This window comes from Tursiops truncatus, chromosome X (assembly GCF_011762595.2).
Source record: "Tursiops truncatus isolate mTurTru1 chromosome X, mTurTru1.mat.Y, whole genome shotgun sequence".
Taxonomy (NCBI): Eukaryota; Metazoa; Chordata; class Mammalia; order Artiodactyla; family Delphinidae; genus Tursiops; species Tursiops truncatus.
In genome coordinates, this window is record NC_047055.1 from 14824997 (window position 1) to 14845234 (window position 20238).

Below are 20238 nucleotides of genomic sequence, written 5' to 3' on the forward strand. Positions count from 1 at the left end.
GAACTCTCAATTAGAACTCGGCTGGTACGTACCAGATTCTAGTAGCGTTTCCATCCTGATTTTTTCTGCATCTAGTTTGGGCTGTCTCGGTAGGGTGGGTTAAGAGCCACTTATATGTCCCTTTGTATTTAGAGGCTGTTTCTTCAGCTTTGCACTTTCTGGGCTCTACAGAGAAAATGTATGCACATTTGAAAGGGCAAAAGGCACTTAAAAGTTTCATGAACATCCATTATCACCCAACATTATTACCCTGCACATAAACATCAGCTAATAAAAGGGGAAAGTTTTCTACCAGGCAATTTAAACCAGGCTGAAAATAACATTAAATGGAATCTTTTTTTTTTTTTTAAATAAAGCTCCCAGTACGATCTCACATTTGGTCCTTTGCCTTAAAACTACCACTTGATGGGCCAGTTTTTCTGCTTTGGCTCTATTAAAATGGTACATAGGCATTGAAAAAAATCAAGCCACGCAAAGGGATGTAGAGTGAAAAATCAAATCAGTCCCCACCTGTCGATTGCCTTCCTTTTGAGTGGCAGTTGTTAATAGTTTGAGGTGCAGTGACAGGAGGCTAAAGGCTGGCTTCTTTTTCTGGTGGCGCCGCCCTTCTTAATGGGCTCTGGGGTGGATTCGGTTTTAGTAAACTCAGTGTGTTCGTCATCGGTAGTACAGACCAGGGTGCTCTGTTCTCTTGTTGATGCTGACGGCAAGGTTTTGCTGCCAAGTGTTGTCACATCAAGGGAGACATGTCCTGAGCTAAGTTTATGTGGTAAGGTCCCAGGTTTTTTTTTTTTTTTTTGCGGGGGGAGCTAGTTGTTTTGGCCACGCCACGCGGCTTGCAGGATCTTATTTCCCCAACCAGAGATCGAACCTGGGCCCACGTCAGTGAGAGCATGGAGTCCTAACCACTGGACCACCAGGGAATTCCCAAGGTCCCAGTTTTTACTGACCACCCACGAGGTTTATGACCCTGATTCCAGAAATCAGGGTGGCCGGAGAAGCGGGCCAGCCAGCCTTGCCCAACCATCCCAGTTTTCTCTCTGAGTGAGGATGTAAGACGCCTTCTTCTCCCTTTCTGGTGTATTTAAGCAAGAGAAACAGTCCGCCCACTCCATTGATGAACTGGCCGCTGCTAATATCCAGAGCGGATCGATGTTTCTCTGGTAACCCCTCTGGCACTCGTTTTTAAAGCTCTTCCAGGTGGAAAGGTTGCCAGGGCAAGATGAGCACTGAGGCTGTGGAAAGGAAATTGAAGACAGTTTCTCTCCCGCTCTGAAGGCAGAATCTCTTACTATGTATGCATTTGGAGCTTTATAACAAAGAGTGAATTTATATGGAAATACCCAATGGAAATTACCTCGTTTTTTCACTGCAACGTGTTCAGACTTTACTAATAACGTCAACTGATCTGGTGTGAAGTTTCCATGAGTGAGGTTGCCATGTATTTTCTTTTGATCCTGCTAATCAATTTGGTGGGCACTAAAGAAGAGTTGGCCTTTATGATGACCTGACAAGCACAGCTAAAAAGAAGAGCAAAAAAAAAAAGATGTTGGAGTTATGGCCACAGAGTGCAACTTGGCCTGCGTTGCAGATGACTTAATTAGTAGTCCATAAATGTCAAGCATTTTACAGCTATTAAGTGGCAAATCTTAAGAAATGATGGAAGACAGCATATTGAAGTCATCTGATAAATTTTCTCGTATCCAAAACAAACAACTCAAAACCCATTTTCAAAAGAAGAGTCAGCAACATTTGCATTATGTTGAAATTGACTAGCCGTGCGATTTCTAGGAGTTTGTGATAATTAATAGGGAAGATGGAGTACTCAGGATTTATTACTTCAGAGAAAACCTTTTACCCTTCTGGTCTCTAATTTACCCATCATTACCGCAATAATAAGGCAAACAGGCACATGCTCAATTAGTCTATAAAGCTGCGTTCTGAAGAAGGCCTATTTCTATAATAGAATAATAATGATAATAACAGTAGCCAACATTTGTAGAGCTCTTGTTCTGCATGTTTTAATTCATGTTATCTTCACAAGAACTTTATGAGGTAGTGCTATTATTATCCCCATTCTACAGATGAAGGAACTGAGCCTTAGCCAAGGTCACAAAGACCTAATATTTCATTTCGGAATGTTCTGTCTACTAAAAGATATGTTATGAAAGAATAGGGCTGTCCTTAACCTCGATCTCTATAGCGAGGTCCTCAAACATTCTAAATTCCTCTACTCCTCCATTACTGAGCACATTTCAGATTCATAAACTTACCTATGCCTTTTCTCCATTTCCATTTGTAGATACATCTTTTGGAAGAACACATTTCCTATATTTCCTATCAGCTCTTGAAAGTCAGATGCGCCTGTGTTTACCTAAAATTTCTCTCTATGTCCAATCGAAGCCATGCCCCCCCCCCCGCGACTGATCCATATTTGGTGAAGTCCCTGTTCATCCTACCCATTCCACTGGTACCTATCTTCTCAGCTTTCATCTTCTCAGTCTGAAGAGGACTCTTCTTTTTGAACCCTCTCCTCTTGCTGCAAGAGTAGAGCAGACCCTCTACCCTTAGCACCCTGAACATTTTAATGACCTTTCCATGAGCCTCCTATGGCTATATGTCCTTCTTGGGCTGCATCGAGCAGACCAGCAATAGCCAGTGTTCCGGGAGGAGCCAGACCACGAGTCTGAACAGGACCGAGGCTGCTTTCCATGTTGTTTTTCAATTTCCCTGCTCAGTATTTCCCGGACTTTTTTGATGACAATAAATGCTTTATTGACCTATCCCCAAATTATGACCACTTTGGACCCCATTTTCTCTTCACTACAAAGAGGCAGCAGGCAGGCTGTTAGGCTGTGCCGTGACCAACAAAAACAACTTATTTCGTGAAGGCAAGAGCCCATTTACAGCATCTGTAAAATAACCACCAGGTACTTTGATCTCCTTCTGACAACTCTGACCAACAGGCTACACATACAGAATTAAATGGAAGGAAAATCAGAACTAAATGTACCAGCTACGAATAAACTCAGCTCCTACCTGTATGGTACACGGGAAATTGTAGCCATTCCTTGCCCTTCTCTCTGTTTCAAATAACGCAAAAGAAAAGTACGTAGTCACTGAAATCTTTAAATAAACGTCACAATTGACTAGGGGGCTTATCGTTAACAACCACGATCGTAATTATAGTTTACATTTATGTAACCCATTGCCATCTAAAAATCACCTGCAAAAACATCAATGCATTTAGTCCTGACACCAACACTGTAGGGTAGGTAATGCAGGGGTGGTCACCCCATTTTCTAGTCTCACAGAACTTAAATGATCTGCCCAGTATCCCACAGCTGATGGCTCACAGGATTTGGATCCAAACATGGCGATGATAATTTTAACACTAGCAAGATTTCACTGTACTCTATGTCCTGTGCTAAGCACTGTATGTAAGTTATCTCGTTCCATCTTTCCAACAGCCCTGTGAAGAACGGTGATATTATTATCCTCATTTTACAGATGAGGAAACTGAGGCATAGGAAGTTTAATTAAGTTGCCCAAGGTCTCACAGTTAGGAAGTGGAAAAGCAGAGATTCTAACCCAGGCAGCCTGACTCTGGGGACCATATTATCACCAAAAGGTTTTTACATCTATTATTTGACAGGAATTTTACTTATGTGATGTTATCTATACTGTGTTCAATCTTTAAATTCTGACTCAGGTATTTACAGAGTGTATTTTAAATGATGGCAGATAATTTGGAATGCACTGTAGGCTTGACTGTATTTTGTATAGTCAAAATATTTGTCTCAGATTTAAACACCTTAAACCCTGGGCGCATACTAATTCTTTCAGAATCTAACATTGTAAAGCTTTGAGGCACTGGAACAGATGATGGAAGATAGTTTTGTCACACTCTGGATTTATTACGTGAATGCCTGTCTTGCAAACAATTGTGTCACTCTTGGAAAAACCAGGCTTTCTTGCCAGATGTCTACAACCAAGAAATTCCATTTATCATTTACAATCCCCAAATCATTCCATACTACTGTAGCCCCCAAAATGTGCCTCAAAAAACTACCACATAGACAGTTCAGAAAAGCAGAGGATGGCTTTCTTAGTGGCTTCTTGTGCAGATCCCAAAGAAAGTAATGTAATTTGACCCTCAGTTATCACAACTGAACTTTGCCTGATAATATACACTTGAATGGAAGAGCTATTTAGCTATATCTAATCAGGTATAGGATGGGTCGCAAGTAGATTTGTTTTGAAAAATTACTTACAAACGTTTGGTCCATGGTTATTTCTTCCTCAGTAGTGTCTCTGTACCAAAATCATCAAAAAATTATAGAAAAATGAAATATAGTACCAAATACATGAGGGAACAAGTTCAGGAGAAAGACAACTCAGGCAGAACAGTAACATCCACCAGCTTGGAATTCTCATAATACTAGGGCTCTAAGGAGACACTTTAAAAGAGCTGGGTCATTATTTGCACTCCAAAATGGTGGTAAGACTTTGCTTCAGCAATCCCACTTCTAGAAATCTATACCAGCCGGGGTGTATAAAATATATACACTAAAGTGAAGTAACTGAAATGTCCATCACTAAGGTAATTGGATAAATACACCAAGGCACACACATACAAAAGAATTCTACGCAGTCATCAAAATGAATAAGCTAGATCTGTATGTATTGGCCTGAGAGGATGTACATGAGGTATTCTAAAACAAGAAAAGAAAGTTGTAAAACAGTATGTAGAGTGGGAGCCCATTCTCTTAGTAAACACATGGCAACAAATCTAGAGAAATATATAAAATAAGCTGTTAACCAGAGTAGGTGGGGAAAGGCAGGTTTCTGAAGATTTTTGCTATCCATGCTATATATTTCTGTAAAGCTCTAAGATTTTACAATGACCACATATTACCTTGGTGATAAAGAGAAATCATAGACACAGTTCTTTAAAAGAATGTTGTATACTCCAGACATTTCCAATTTTCTTTTAATAACCTATTGTGGATTTACTTCCATTACATTCTATGAACCTTCTTGAACCCATTTGTGTTTGAACACGCAAAAGAAACCAAAATCCCAGGGTATGGAAGACAGGCAGTCACATTCAATGTTTTAAAAAATCAGCTTACTATGGTATACCAGAACCATGCTTATTTTTCAAAGGGATTCTTCTGGATGTCCCTTTGACAGGGGGCTAGTATACATGCAGGGCAGGAGCAGAGAAAATAGTTCTCAGATGACCAGTTGCCTTTGTCATGGTCTTCTGGATACTACTCAGTGCCTGCCAATTTCACTGCAATCACCTCTCCAAATCTGTGCCCCAGGCAGGTCTTGAACTAACCAGCATTCCTTACTCACTTTAAACATTTCAAGTTCCCTTGGAATTTCTAATTCCTGAAAGTGCATTATCCAAAAGTAAAAGGCCTTATAAATCCTCATGCAATGGCCATCCCTGGCCTTTCATCCCTTTAAGACATGATTTTTTTTCCCTTAAGTCACACAATCATAGCATATTAAAGCTAAAAGTGGTATTAGGGGTAACTGAGTCCAATTCTACTGTTTCCCCTATTTACTTTCTTCTGTTTTGTTCTCCCATTGGCTTTATACCCTAGTAATAATATAAACTTCTTTCTCATTCCAAAGAGAACTTACACTCAGAAGGGAAGATGAAACTCAAAATGCAGCAGTCTCTAAATCTCAGACAAAAACAAAGGAAATCCCCTCGGGATAGAAACAGACCCACAGTGGATGACACTCACATACCTGCTTTTAATTTGAACAGCCAGATTAGCAAGGACAGATTCACTGTCCTGAAATATAGAAGTCAACTGTAAAAGATAAGACATATCAGTTTGAGGACTCCTGCTGCTCTTTCTTAACCCAGCAGCGTTACCTGAGATGATGTGATCATTAAGCTGCATTCATTATTTCAGTTGGTTCAACATCTCCATCTCTCCACTCAGCTTTTCAATTTACATTTTACCTATTTTTATGGGCTGAACTGTGTCCCCCCCAAATTCATGTTGAAGCTCTAACCCCTTCATGTGACTGTATTTGGAAATAGGGCCTTTAAGGAGGTAATTAAGGCTAAATGAGGTCATAAGGGTGGAGCCCTAATCTGATAGGACTGGTGTCCTTATAAGAAGAGGAAGAGACACCAGAGATCTCTCTTTCTCTGCGTGCACACACACAGAAAATGCCATGTGGGAGGACACAGTGAGGTGGCCATCTACAAGCCAAGGAGACACGCCTCACCAGAAACCAACCCTGCCAGCACCATGATTTTGGACTTCCAAGCTCCAGAACTGTAAGAAAATAAATGTCTGTAAAATAACATACACATAACTGAACCACTTTGCTATACACCCGAAGCTGACCCAGCATCGTAAGTCAACTATACCACAATTAAAAAGAAAACGAAAGAAAAGCCTGTCATTTAAACCACCTAGTGCATCATATTTTGTTATGGCAGCCCTGGTGGATGAATACACCCCCCCCCCCATTTTCAAGCACTTATAATCATGTCGTATATACTTGAAAATAAATGCTGATGGGGAGAGAGGGAAAACAGACATCATCGTTTACTGTTGGTGGGAGGTCACTTAGTGATAGCTATTAAAATGTGAAACATTCATGTCCTTTGATCCAGCTATTCCAGTTCTAGGAATTTATCCTACAGAAATACTCAAGTGCCCCCCAAATTTATTGCAAGGGCATCATTGTCAGCATTGTTTCCAAATAGAGAAAAAAATAGAAACAACTTAAATGTCCACAAAAAGATGCCTGGATTAAAAAGAAATACTACAATACAACGATCCAGTGAAATCCTGTTAAAGTATATGAGGTAGATCTATATTTACCAGCATGAATGTGCTCAAAGATACAGGGTTAAGTGAAAAGAAAGCAAGTTGCAGAATAGCGTAGTTACTGATTCTAATTACTTTTGTAAAGGAACACACATGTATCACTGTTATTATATGTATAGAAAAAATCTGAAAGAATATACTTTAAACTGGTAAGAGGAGTTAATACAAGAAGCAATATCAGGGAGGATATTTACTTTCTGGGTTTCAGATTTTAGTCTCTGAATTTTTTACGTATTACTCTTATTATCAGAAAAATGTAAGGATAACTGAAACATCTCTTATGTAAAAGAGAGAAGAAATGAAAATGCAGAAAACAAAAACATTTTAAGTATAATGGCATACGCTATGTTATCACGGCTCTCCTAGGTTCCCCAAATAGGGAAATTTGGCAAAGACCCAGAATTCATGTCAGTGGAGGGAAACGCACAGTTCTAAACCAATTAAAATAATAACATCCCATAAAAGCTTTTAGCATTTGCACTATGAAAGAGAGACCTCATACATCCTCATGGTGTTGATTACAGAGTGGATAAATTTGCAGCAAAAATAATCAAAACCAATTTGCTGTGAAATGTATTATGGGTAGAAAAAAAGTGTAGCCTAGTTTTAATCTACTCAGTCATATTTTTTTCACGTATTTTTTATGTAGCACAAATATTCAAAAGATTATTTACCAATTTTTTGCAAATTCTTTTACAACCCTGGTAATAGGGACCTTAGCTCTTCATCAAAGACAGAGAAGCTCATTTCAATATTGTAGAAGGAAACTGTAATTAAAAATAAGGAGATTAGGGCTTCCCTGGTGGCGCAGTGGTTGAGAGTCCGCCTGCCGATGCAGGGGACACAGGTTCGTGCCCCAGTCTGGGAAGATCCCACATGCCGCGGAGCAGCTGGGCCCGCGAGCCATGGCCGCTGAGCCTGCGCGTCTGGAGCCTGTGCTCAGCAACGGGAGAGGCCACAACAGTGAGAGGCCCACGTACTGCAAAAAATAAATAAATAAATAAGAAATACCTGTACCCTTCTTTTTACCTTTCTGCCTTCAGAGAACTGGCTCCCTTGGAGAACACACATCCCATTGTGCATGCATTCTGTGATGCCACATATATTGCGGAACATACCTTTGGACTTAACAGCAATCGGTGAAGTCAAAGTTTCCATAGATAAAAAGGAAGGTGTGGAGTCAGGCCAGGTTGTCTCAAAAGAGGAAGACGTTAGTGAAGACACACTTGCTGTAGAAGGATGTGTTACTCCAGTGGATATGAGTGGAGATGGGGCTCCAGTAGCAGTGGATGTAGTGGTGGCTATATTTAGAACGGAGTCCTGTGTGGGCTTAGGAGGAACTAATGTCGGGGATGCTGATGCAGCTGGGATTCTGCTCCACGTAGATGTTGTTGTAGGGCTAGGTAGAAGCATAGCACCAATAGACCGGGTGCGGTCAATTCAACCATTCAACCATTATTAACCATTTGGGATGTAGGAGGAAAAGAAGTCTTTGGAGTAGAGAACTCGGCTTCAGTACTTTGAGGTGAAAACAGAAATGATGTCAAAGAGGGTGGAGCTGTACTGGATGGAATCCAGGGAGGGTATGAAACAGGTGCATTCACAGACGTGGCACCTTTTGTCCCGGCTGTTGAAGTATTTTCTGACAAGGAAGTCATCTTTTCTGTACTTGAAGAATGGTAAGTGGTGGCTTTTACACTTTTTGTGGGTCCAGGAGTGCTCTTAAAGCCAGTCAAAGAGGGGGAAACCTGAATATTCAAGGAAGTGTGGGGATTTTCTGAGGGAGTGGATGAAAGCACACTTTCAGGGGTGGCAATTCTGGAATAAGTATTTGTGAGAACCGTTACTTTACCACTGCTTACAGTAGACAGAGAGCTATTAGTAATCCCAGAGAATATGCCCAGAGTGGAGGCCTCATATCGTTGTGATGGTTGTCGTGTTGTTGATAGAAATGGTGAAAATGTGGTCTTTGGAATGGAAGAAATAGCTTCATGTTCTTAGAACTGAATAGAGGAGAGGCAGGCGTGCTTACGAATGTAGTCACTAGCCCAGCCATTATAGTGGTTGGAATAGTTTTCACAGAAGGAGAAGTTGGCTCTGTTGGGGAGGATAAGGATGTAGGTGTGATCCTGGAGGACACCTCGGTTATTTCTGAAGTAGTGAAAGCACAGGAAGCCACAGTGCTTTTTGAAGTAGACCCAGCATATGTCACAGGTGTGACATCCAATGTCGATGTTTGCACGGTCATAGAAGGCCCTGGGGGTAATTGAAGACAATAAGTATAGAATGATCCAGCTGTTGTGGAAGCATCAGAAGAAACAGCAGAAGGTGGAAGCGCAGAGTCATTAGCTGACATTGAGGACATCTCAGCCACAGGTCCAGAAGTGGCTACAGAAAGACTTTTCAAACAATCTGCGAGCGCTGTTTTAGAAGATTCCGTCATTAGTACCGTGGGAGTGTCAGAAACGCTTTTGGAGGTGAAGGCAGTGACACTAACTGGCCGTGGGGACCTCTGGTAGATGGGAATGGACGTTGCCATAGCGGTTTTCCCAAGAAGTGCTGTAGGTACGTTTGGAGCAGAAAGGGCTGTAGCGATCCTGTCAGGAGACATAGTTGTAAAATTGGCATTAGATAGTCGAGCTGTGGAAAGAGACGGAGTCTCAGGGGAGGTCTGTGTGCTTTCAGAAATAGGAGAGGCAACTGAAGACACATCAGGTTGAGTCCTAGATGAAAGCAAGTGTGAAGGAGCTGTGTTATTGTTTACAGGATTTGATATCCTGGTTGTCCCAGAAGTTATGGTATCTGCAGATGAAGTATCCTGGCGGTGTGAGAACGGGTGAGTCACAGAGGTAGTGCTTACTACCTTTTTCTCAGTCCTGGGAGTATATACTGAGAGGGCACTCATGCTCTCTTTTTCAGGAGACAAAAGCGTGGTCATTGTCAGAGCTTGTGAAGGGAGAGCTGTTTTCCCAAGACTGGGAGGCGTTTCTGAAATGTGGACATCTGCTGTTGAGGTAGGTGGAGTGTGCGCGCTCCCAGAAGTGGGAGATGAAGTTGGACTCTCATTAGGTGGAGTCACAAACGGAGTCTCTGAAAGTGAATGTGTTTGGTGACTGGAAATTTTCGTGCCCTCAGCAAATCCTGTGTCTGTCATTTCCGAGGATGAAGTACTGTGGGAGTCTGAAATAAGAGGATTCTTTGATGAGGACATTTCTGTCACCTTCAGAGTTCTAGGGGTCTTTCCCAGGGAGGTGGTCATCCGCTCCTTGTCAGAAGATAAGGTAGAAATGTCAGTCACTAATAAGGTGGGGACCAGTGTGTTTACAGGATGTGTGGAAGATTGAGAAATGTGACCGTAGAGTGGGTGTGGAAGGGGTTACTGTGTCAGCTGACGGGGACAGAATGGTGGTCTCGGCCTTAGTTGCCACAGGAGTGGGAGGCCTCAGCGAGGGGACTCGAGTTTCTGCCAGAGAGGGAACCGCCGTGGGTGTCATCCTGACAGAGATCCCTGTGGCCTCTGAAGTGGTGTGGATGGAGTCTCTGTGGGAAGGCACGGTACCGCTGGTTGTGGAAGTGCTCTGATCCAATGGCGGCATCGATGCTGTGGTCACTGCAGCTGATGACAGAGTTGAGATATCTGAGGGCAGAGATGTGGAGGAAGCCCTGGCCAATGTAGAAGGCCCAGGCATGGTAACCTTAGTCTCCTCAGACAGCACCATAGAGGTGACAGCAGAGACATTAGCCGGCAGTGAGAACACAAGGGTAATAGGCACAGGGGCTGCTGAGGAATGCGTGGCTATAGGCTGTGGAAACAAGGCACCAGCAGTCAAGGACATAGCCGTCCTGTCTGTAGGGATAGTGGCAAAACTCATCCTCAGTATTCTTGTGGTGGAAGCACCCAGGGGTTCAGAAAATGTCTCTGTGCTCCCACAAGTGGGAGATGGGGCTGGATTCCCCTCAGGTAGAGTCTCTGAAGTCCAATGTGCTGTGTAGATGTGGGTGGAATTAAAGATTTCTGTAGTTCCATGAGGTGAATTCTTAGGTGTGGTTTTCACCGATTTTGTAGAAAGCCAACTTTCTCTCGCTTCAGTAGTTGCAGTTGTATTATCCAATTGGGTAGTCAGCTTCTCCATATCAGGAAGTGGGGAAACAGATTCATCTGTTGCTTCCAGTATCGTTGCAAATGGAGAAACCTCGGTTGTCACTGCTACAGTCGATTTTCCCTTAAGAAAATGGGAAGTGGTTTCTTTCCTTGTCACAGCAGTTCTGAATCTTTGTGCTGTTGCAGACTCTGCAACAGGGGCTATTGTCTCTCCAGATGCAATTGTACCATTTGTCTCTGTTTGTGTGTTCTCAGAAGCACTCTCCTCAGTAGAAAAATTTGGTTCAACATAAGCAAGGGTAGATATTCTATCTACTGGTGGAACAACTGTCTCCCTTGGTGTTGAAAGAAGTTCATTTCCAGCTACTGTGGACATAGAGGTGGGTTTTAGTAGTAAGCTGGTAAGTTTACACTCAGGCAGTTTGGTTACAGATGTGGCTCCAGAAACTGTGGAGAAATTAGCAAACCACGGAGATGTCAATTTGCATAGAACTGCTGTATATCTGTCGGTAGTAACATCAGCGGTGGTAGTGGCCTCACTCTCTGTGGATGCTTCTGGTTGGACGATAATATTAGCAGTTGTGGATGAATGCTCTGTATTAGAAGTACTCCCATGGAATGCTGATGTCAACAGGGTCTGTTCTGGCCTGGAAGTCCAAATGATCTCATTGGTGGAGGATAGATGGTTACCTTCATCAGTTACTGATGTGGGACCAGACTCAGACACCTTGGATGTGGAAGCTGATCTAGTGGAAATCAGAGAAAGCATGTTTTCACCACCGGGGGGTGTATTCTGGGTATATACTGGCCCAGTGATTGTGGGGTAAAGCATAGTTCCAGCCACTGTAGGTGCAAGTGTGATCCCAGTAGTCAAGGCTGCATGTGTAGTCTCAGCATCAATAACTGTCTGTACACTCTGAGCTCTGGTGAATGGAGAGGATGTCCTAAAAGAAAGGGCCACGGAAGAGGCCTCTTTTGGCACAGAGGTAGATATTGTGCCCTCCACTCTGGGTGAAGAGACATCCTGGAAATTTGTAAATGCCGGCTCTGTTTCAACTGTTCTTAGCGCAGGTGTCATTTCAATAGACCTAGTTGAATAAACTGTAAAGGGTATTTCCATATCAGTTGTTGCCAATGTGGATGCCGTCTGATTTCTAGGAAATACAGAATCCACTGGAACAGCTGTGGAGAGGAGCACAGACTCAGGTGGCAGTGCTGATGCAGTCCCAACGTGAGTAGTTGTAGCTGAAGTCTGGTCCACCGTGGACTGAGGTACACTTCCAGCATCTGTAGATGCAAGAAACTCCTGGCTAGGGCTTCCCTGGTGGCGCAGTGGTTGAGAGCCCACCTGCCAATGCAGGGGATGAGGGTTCGTGCCCCGGTCCGGGAAGATCCCACATGCCGTGGAGCGGCTGGGCCCGTGAGCCATGGCCGCTGAGCCTGCGCGTCCGGAGCCTGTGCTCCGCAATGGGAGAGGCCACAACAATGAGAGGCCTGCGTACCACACACACACAAAAAAAACAAAAACAGAAACTCCTGGCTAGCTGTGGAGATAGGGAGTGCCCCCATACCTGTGGATTTGGGTCAAGATGTTGTAGACATGGATGTCGACTCAATAGATGAGAATAAATATGTTGTCCTCCTAACAGCCAACTGAGATCCAGTCACTGAAGTTTTGAATGTAATTAACTCTTGGTAAATCCAGATGTGTACAGAAAATTAGTAGCTACTGTTGGATGAAAGGTCTCAGTAGCAATGGATTCAGCCATTTTTGTTGTCCTTGTGCTCTCTGAAGATGGGGATTTACTTATTTTCATGGAATTGGCAGTAGGGCCTATGGAGGTACTCTTGGTAGACAGAGCAATGGCTGCTGGAGTAGACGAAATGTCTGCTGTGAATGTAGCTGTCTCAGCTATGGATGTCTTTTTAAAAATTGGTGCAGTCATTGTTTCCAGAGGTGGAGATGTTGTATTGGAATACGATCTGGTTGTATAATCAGTTGCAAATACAGGCATGCTTTTAGACTCCACGGTAGAAGAATATACCGTCTTTTGTGGTTTTAGTCCAGTAACTTGGAGTGGTGTTGTCAAATCTATTTGCTGTGAAAGAGTTGTAGTTGTTTCCTGAATTGCTATATTTTCAGAAACAACTGAAAAATTACAAAGCATGTGTCACTTTGGATTCAACTTTAGAAGTCAGAGACAATTTAAGAAACAGCTCTATAATGGTTTTTCACATTTTTAAGAGGAGATAAGTATCAGATATAAATCAAATCATGTGATTACAGCTGACCCTTGAATTATAGGGTTTGAACTGTGTGGGTCCACTTATACGCAAGTTTTTTTTCAATAGTAAATACTACAGTACTACACAATCCACGGTTGGCTGAATCCTCAGATGTGGAAGAGCGGATATGGAGAAACCACAGATACAGAGGGCCAACTATAAGTTGTAATGGGGGGACTTCACTGGTGGTCCAGTTGTTAAGTCTCTGCGCTTCCACTGCAGGGGGTGCAGGGTTCGAATTAAGATCCCACATGCCACGGGGCGCAGCCAAAACAAAAAAATTGTAACGTGATTTTCCCTGCTCTGGAGGGTTGACATTCCTAATCTCCACATTGTTCAAGGGCCAACTGTACTTGATTTTTCTTTCTTTCTTTCTCTTTCTTTCTTTCTTTCTTTCTTTCTTTCTTTCTTTCTTTCTTTCTTTCTTTCTTTCTTTCTTTCTTTCTTTCTTTCCTTCTTTTTTTATTTCTTTCTTTTTCTTTCTTTCCTTCCTTCCTTCCTTCTTTCTTTTTTTTTACTTGGTTTTTCTTAAGATGATTTTCTACTTTCCAAAATCTATATATGGTTCTCATAATGCCCTGGTTAAGTAACAGGTAGAAGGATATCCATTCCATCGTGTCTCCATAAAAAAATATAGGCACTCCTAAAAGAGGGGTGCATACTAGAGTAGCACACTGAGTGAGAGGATTAACTTTGGGAAATGAACCAATTTCTTGAAAGACAAGTGGTCAAACTCGCTTAAGAAGAAATAGATGACTTGAATGGTCCTATATCTATTACAGAAATTGGATTGTGTGGTTAAAGTCTTCCCAAAAAAGGAGGACCAGCTTTGGATTCAAATAGATGTATTTTTAAATCCTGGCTCCCTCATTTATTCATTATGTAATCATGGACTAGTTAATTAACCTCTCTGTGTTTCAATTTCCTCCTCTGTAATGTGAGATAATAACACCGACCTTAAAAAATTGTTTTGAGAATTGAGTTAATGCATGTAAAATACTTAGCATAGCACCTGGCATATAGGAAGTGCTCAAAAAATGATTAACTGTTGTCAAATACCTATTATTCATCTCAGTACTATAAACTGAAAATGTTTTGATCTGGGACCCCAAGATTAAAATTTCTTTAACATATGCCATTTATGTGTATATATTTACCAATAATGTATACATATGTATAATAAATTTACATTATGTACATTATAAACATACTCAAAATATGCCAAAAGAATATGATAGGGCTTCCCTGGTGGTGCAGTGGTTGAGAGTCCGCCTGCGATGCAGGGGACACGGGTTCGTGCCCTGGTCCGGGAAGACCCCACATGCCGCGGAGCGGCTGGGCCCGTGAGACATGGCCGCTGAGCCTGCGCGTCCGGAGCCTGTGCTCCACAATGGGAGAGGCCACAACAGTGAGAGGCCCGTGTACCACACACACACAAAAAAGAATATGATAAAAATAAATACAAACAGAAGTTTCACGATATTTTCTTCCTGCATTCTAATGTAATGATGGGCACAGTCACACAGGAGGATAAATTAGTATGTCTATATATTCATGATCACCAACTTCAAATAAGCTTTTCACACTGCCCATCCAGCCTACCACTTTTCTCTGGTCAATTTATGCTCCTACTCTCTGCAATAACTACTGAAAACCTTCCCCATTCTCAAACTTTACCCTCACATGTTTATCAAGTAACCTTTTCCTCTTATTTCATAGGAAAAAACAAAGGAAGTCATCAGGTAGAAACTTAGCTGTGCTGCCGTCTCAGAAAGCTGACACCAACAGTCATCCCTCCTTTCCCTAAGGAGCCTTCCCCTTCCTGATTTAAAACATGTTCCAGTCTGTTGCAATAAAACATAAAAAACCCCGGGCTTCCCTGGTGGCGCAGTGGTTAAGAATCCGCCTGCCAATGCAGGGGGCACGGGTTCGAGCCCTGGCCCGGGAAGATTCCCACATGCCGTGGAGCAACTAAGCCCGTGTGCCACAACTACTGAGCCCATGTGCCACAACTACTGAAGCCCGTGCTCTGCAACAAGAGAAGCCACCACAGTGAGAAGCCTGCACACCGCAACGAAGAGTAGCCCCCGCTCGCCACAAATAGAGGAAGCCATGCACAGCAACAAAGAACAAAAGCAGCCAAAAATAAATAAATAAGATTTTAAAAAATCCACATCCTTCTGCAGGTACTGCCCTGTCACTCTGCTCCCCATCACACCCAAACTTCTTTAAAGAAAATTGATCTCTACTGGCTGTCTTCATGCTCCCCTGACCCATTCTTTAGCCCACAGTAATCTGGCTTCTGCCATCATCATTCAACTGAACAGCACTCACCAAGGCCACCAATGGCCTCCATGTAGACAGATACAATGGATACTTTTTCAGTCCTCATCTCACTTGACCTTTCAACAGCTTTTGATAATGTTGACCACTCCCTCCTTCTTAAGATACTCTTTGAGTTGACTTCTATGACATAACGCACTCTTGGTTTTTCTCCTACTTCTCTGGCCACTCCTTCTGGCTATCACCTTTGCAGACACATCCTATTTCACCTGGCCATTAAATATCAGGGTTCCCCAAGGCTTGGTCCCAGCACCTCTTTTCTTCTCACTCTATAATTTCTTTTTTTTAATTAATTAATTATTTTGGCTGCACCAGGTCTTAGTTGACACATGCGGGCTCCTTAGTTGTGGCGTGCGAACTCTTAGTTGCAGCATGCATGTGGCATCTAGTTCCCCAACCAGGGATCGAACCTGGGCCCCCTGCATTGGGAGCACAGAGTCTTACCCACTGCGCCACCAGGCAAGTCCCTCTATAGTTTCTTCACATCTGGGATTCCAACTTACACATATACACAGATGAATCTCCAAGTTATATCTCTAGATCAGATCTCTATTCTGAGCTCCACATTTACATGACTAATTGCTCACTTGACATCATCTCTTGGATATCTCATTAACACCTCAACTCAATATGCCCCAACTTGAACTCTCTCCAAACTAGGTTCTCTTTCAGTATTCCCACAGTGAATCATACATTTAATTGTGTAAGCCAAAACCCTCTCCCTCTGTCTCCTTCATTTCCTCTCACCTGCTATAGCCAATGCATAATCTTGTCCTGTGGATCTTACCTGCTGAATAGCTCTTTACTCCACCTGTTTATCCCCACCTTTATCACTTACCACTCTGACCAAGCCACCATCAGTCTCTCACCTGGACTACTACAGTAGCTTCCCAACTAGATTCTGCCTCTACTCTTGGGGCCCCTCCAATCTGTTCCATAATGCAATCAGAATGATCTTTTTGACATGCAGATTTGATCACGTGTCTCTCACACATACACACACACCTTCACATACTCAGCTCCCGTTAGTGGCCTTGTATTACTCATAGGATTAAAAAAAAATTTCTTAATAGAGCCTAAAAAAACTATGCATGGTTTGGTCTCTACCTGCCTCTCCAGCCTCAGTTTGTACTAAGTTTCTCCCTTGTTTTCTGGGCTTCAGCCCGGCAGCCTCATTTTAGTCCTGCAATACTTGGCATTATTTTCCCACCACAAGACTACTGCATGTCCTGTTGCCTCTACTTAGAATGATCTTCCCACCCTTCTTCATCTGATTAACTTCTATTCTTCCTCCAGATCTCGCGCATGCATCACTTTTTCAGGGAAGACTGCCTTCCTTTGCCTCCATAACTAGGTCAAACCAATCTATTCTAGGCTCTTATGACATACCTCTTATGACAACCCTCATATCTCTTCTTCATAGTACTTGTCACAGATGCAGTTTTTCATGTGTGTGTGCTTATTAATACCTGTCTTCCTCACTACACTTTATGGGTAGGGCCTTCATCTTTCTTTGCTCACTCACCATTACATCCCCAGTGCCTAGTACAGGGCCTGGCATGTGGTAGATGTCCAATAAATATTTGCAGGCTAACTGAACAAGTGGAAATGATGAAGGCTTGGAATGAGATGAGAGTAGTGTGGGGAACCCTAATCCTACAGCTATTGGAAAGGAAGAATTGACATGACAGTTTATGTTAGTGAAGAGGTTTAAGAGATGAAGACAGAGAAATGTCAGAGAACTTGACTTTTGCTTTTGGGCTACTTGGAGAACAGTGGCGATATTCATAGAAATAGGAAAATTGGGAGGGCAGCCTCACTCGGAAGAAAAACACCTGCTTCAGGCTCGGATAAGTGGAATTTGGAATGATGGTGGAACATCCAAGTGAAAATGGTGCATAGTAAAATTCAACACTGAGTCATAATTGTTTACCAGTTCAAATCACCCAAAATGAAATCATGCATATTTGCCATTGGGAAATTAGCATTTTGAATTTATCTACCTGGGAAGCATAATACCTATGATGTAGGAATAATTATGGTGGTAGACAATCTACTAACTTATTTCACTGTCTCGAGCATTAAAATTACTTTTAATTTGCATATATAGAAATTCTGAGATGTGTGGGGGATATCCTTTGGGATTTTGTGGTCATTAGCAAGTAGAATGAGTGACAATCAGAAACCTGCAACTAACTGTATAGATGAGTAGACAAAAGTTCACACATTTATAAAAAAAAAACTCAAAGTGATATAAGAAGTACTTTTTTACTTAATTTTACAGCATTGTTTCAATTACCAGAGATTCACATCCTATTAGGCAGTATCAAGAAACCGGTACATTTCAGCAGCACAATATTTATTTCAAGCTTCTGCATTCAAATTTTTCCATAACTGCAAGTAAAAAGAGAATTGTCAGGATCTTGGTTCCCATTTTTGCAGATGGCTTTACCACAGCCAACTGGCTTAGCAAACCTGTTACAGTGTCACTTATATCACATTTGAGGAGTGTGGCATCCCAGGGCCTGAATCACTCCCTATGAATGCACTAATTGTTGAGAGAAGATTTCACAATTCCCATTCCTTTACAAATGATTAATGATTGAGCTGCGTTAACTTTCTAGGAAGACAATAAAACACTACATAACACAAAAGCTTAAGTAATCTTCTTTGATCCAGCATTCAAATAGCACTGTTAGAGAAATCCATAACAAGTAAACTCTTTTAGAACATGGAGGATGGGAGTTAGGCGTGATATTTTTATCTGGAGAGGGCTGAGCTATGGACGTTAATTGCTATTGACACTTCCTGTAAGCATCTCAAAAAGAAGCATAAGACTGAGAAAAAGAAAAACAAATGAGTTGAACAAAATTGCCAAACAGGTGGCATTTTAAGTACCAGATATCTCCTAGGAATGAATGCAACTTTCATCTTAACTTAAAACCTGGATTTGTATAATTCAGCAAACCTCCCATTGAATCTTTCAGATGAAAGTGGTTTTTTTCCAGAGACGTTACTGTCTCAAGGTTTTTCCTCTAAAGTCTTTATTAATAAAAACTCAAATCTTCCTTAATTAAATCACAGAATTTTAGCACTGTGTTGGAGATTGTATTCAATCCCCTCATTTAGAGATTAGGCCCAGAGAGGTTCAGTGTTGAGATGAGATTTCCACCGGTGACATATGTAGAGAAGAAATAAGATAGTGTGTGCTAGTGCTTCAATTATCCAGTACCCATAAGTGCATGCCCTCAATTTACACAGAATCATCACAAACCCTGGAGAAAGAAGAGACTCTACCTAAAAGAATCAAGAATTAGCAAATTTAGATAATAAAAGCCAAGTTCTGCAAACGCTGAACTGCTCAAGAGAAAGTTATCACCTAAAATAGTCAGACACAAACTTTAGAAGAGAGAATCACAATGCTAAAGCAAAACATGAAGGCACCCTTGCAAGCCTAGGCATTGAAACCCAATGTGGATCCCAATTACAGCCATGCCCTGAAACAATATTCCTTAAATAATCACTCACATCCCAAATAGAGGTAATCCAATCAAATGTCAGTAGCTTTTTAACCAGGATCCATAGGGATTAAAGATCCGTGGAAGCAACCTAAGTGTCCACCAACAGATGAAGGGATAAAGAAGATGTGGCACATATATACAATGGAATATTACTCAGCCATAAAAAGAAACGAAATTGAGTTATTTGTAGTGAGGTGGATGGACCTAGAGTCTGTCATACGGAGTGAAGTAAGTCAGAAAGAGAAAGACAAATACCGTATGCTAACACATATATATGGAATTTAAGAAAAAAACAATGTCATGAAGAACCTAGGGGTAAGACGGGAATAAAGACACAGACCTACTAGAGAATGGACTTGAGGATATGGGGAGGGGGAAGGGTAAGCTGTGACAAAGTGAGAGAGTGGCATGGACATATATACACTACCAAATGTAAAATAGCTAGCTAGTGGGAAGCAGCCGCATAGCACAGGCAGATCAACTCGGTGCTTTGTGACCACCTAGAGGGGTGGGATAGGGAGGGTGGGAGGGTGGGAGGGAGGGAGACGCAAGAGGGAAGAGATATGGGAACATATGTATATGTATAACTGATTCACTTTGTTATAAAGCAGAAACTAACACACCATTGCAAAACCATTATACTCCAATAAAGATGTTAAAAAAAAAAGGCATTGCAGATTATGTGATTGTCCATGTAGAAAATCTCAAGGAACCTAAAAAAACCTAAAACACAAAAAATCTCCTGGGACTTAAAAGTGAGTTCAGTAAGGTTGGAGGATACAAATTAACACCAAGCAAAGAGTTCTTAGACTTGATGCCAAAAGCATGATCCACAAAAAGAAAAATCAATAAATTGTACTTCACCCAAACTAAAAGCTTTTGCTTGGTGAAAGCCCACGTGAAAAGGATAAAAGAGTAATCTACAGATTAGGAGAAAATATTTGCAAAGCATATATCCAACAAAGGACTAGAATATATAAAGAACTCTCAAGACTCCACATTAAAAATAAAAAATCCAATGAAAAAATGTGCAATGAATTAGGAGTTTGGGATTAACATACACACACTACTATATATAAAACAGGCAAACAACAAAGACCTACTGTATAGCACA

The 20238-nt window shown here is 41.8% G+C and overlaps 1 protein-coding gene across 1 annotated transcript in view; it reads right to left on the reverse strand.

Moving 5' to 3' along the window:
• Positions 1 to 20238, reverse strand: part of ADGRG4 (adhesion G protein-coupled receptor G4) — a 70673-nt gene that overhangs the window by 28663 nt on the left and 21772 nt on the right. Inside the window, 15 exon segments of the mRNA XM_019918982.2 lie at positions 33 to 165; positions 1358 to 1450; positions 1453 to 1520; positions 3040 to 3085; positions 4268 to 4314; positions 5770 to 5834; positions 6867 to 6879; positions 7547 to 7592; positions 7595 to 7639; positions 7991 to 8294; positions 8336 to 8862; positions 8865 to 10225; positions 10227 to 12284; positions 12503 to 12662; positions 12665 to 13123. Coding sequence (XP_019774541.2) covers positions 33 to 165; positions 1358 to 1450; positions 1453 to 1520; positions 3040 to 3085; positions 4268 to 4314; positions 5770 to 5834; positions 6867 to 6879; positions 7547 to 7592; positions 7595 to 7639; positions 7991 to 8294; positions 8336 to 8862; positions 8865 to 10225; positions 10227 to 12284; positions 12503 to 12662; positions 12665 to 13123 — 5425 coding nt within the window.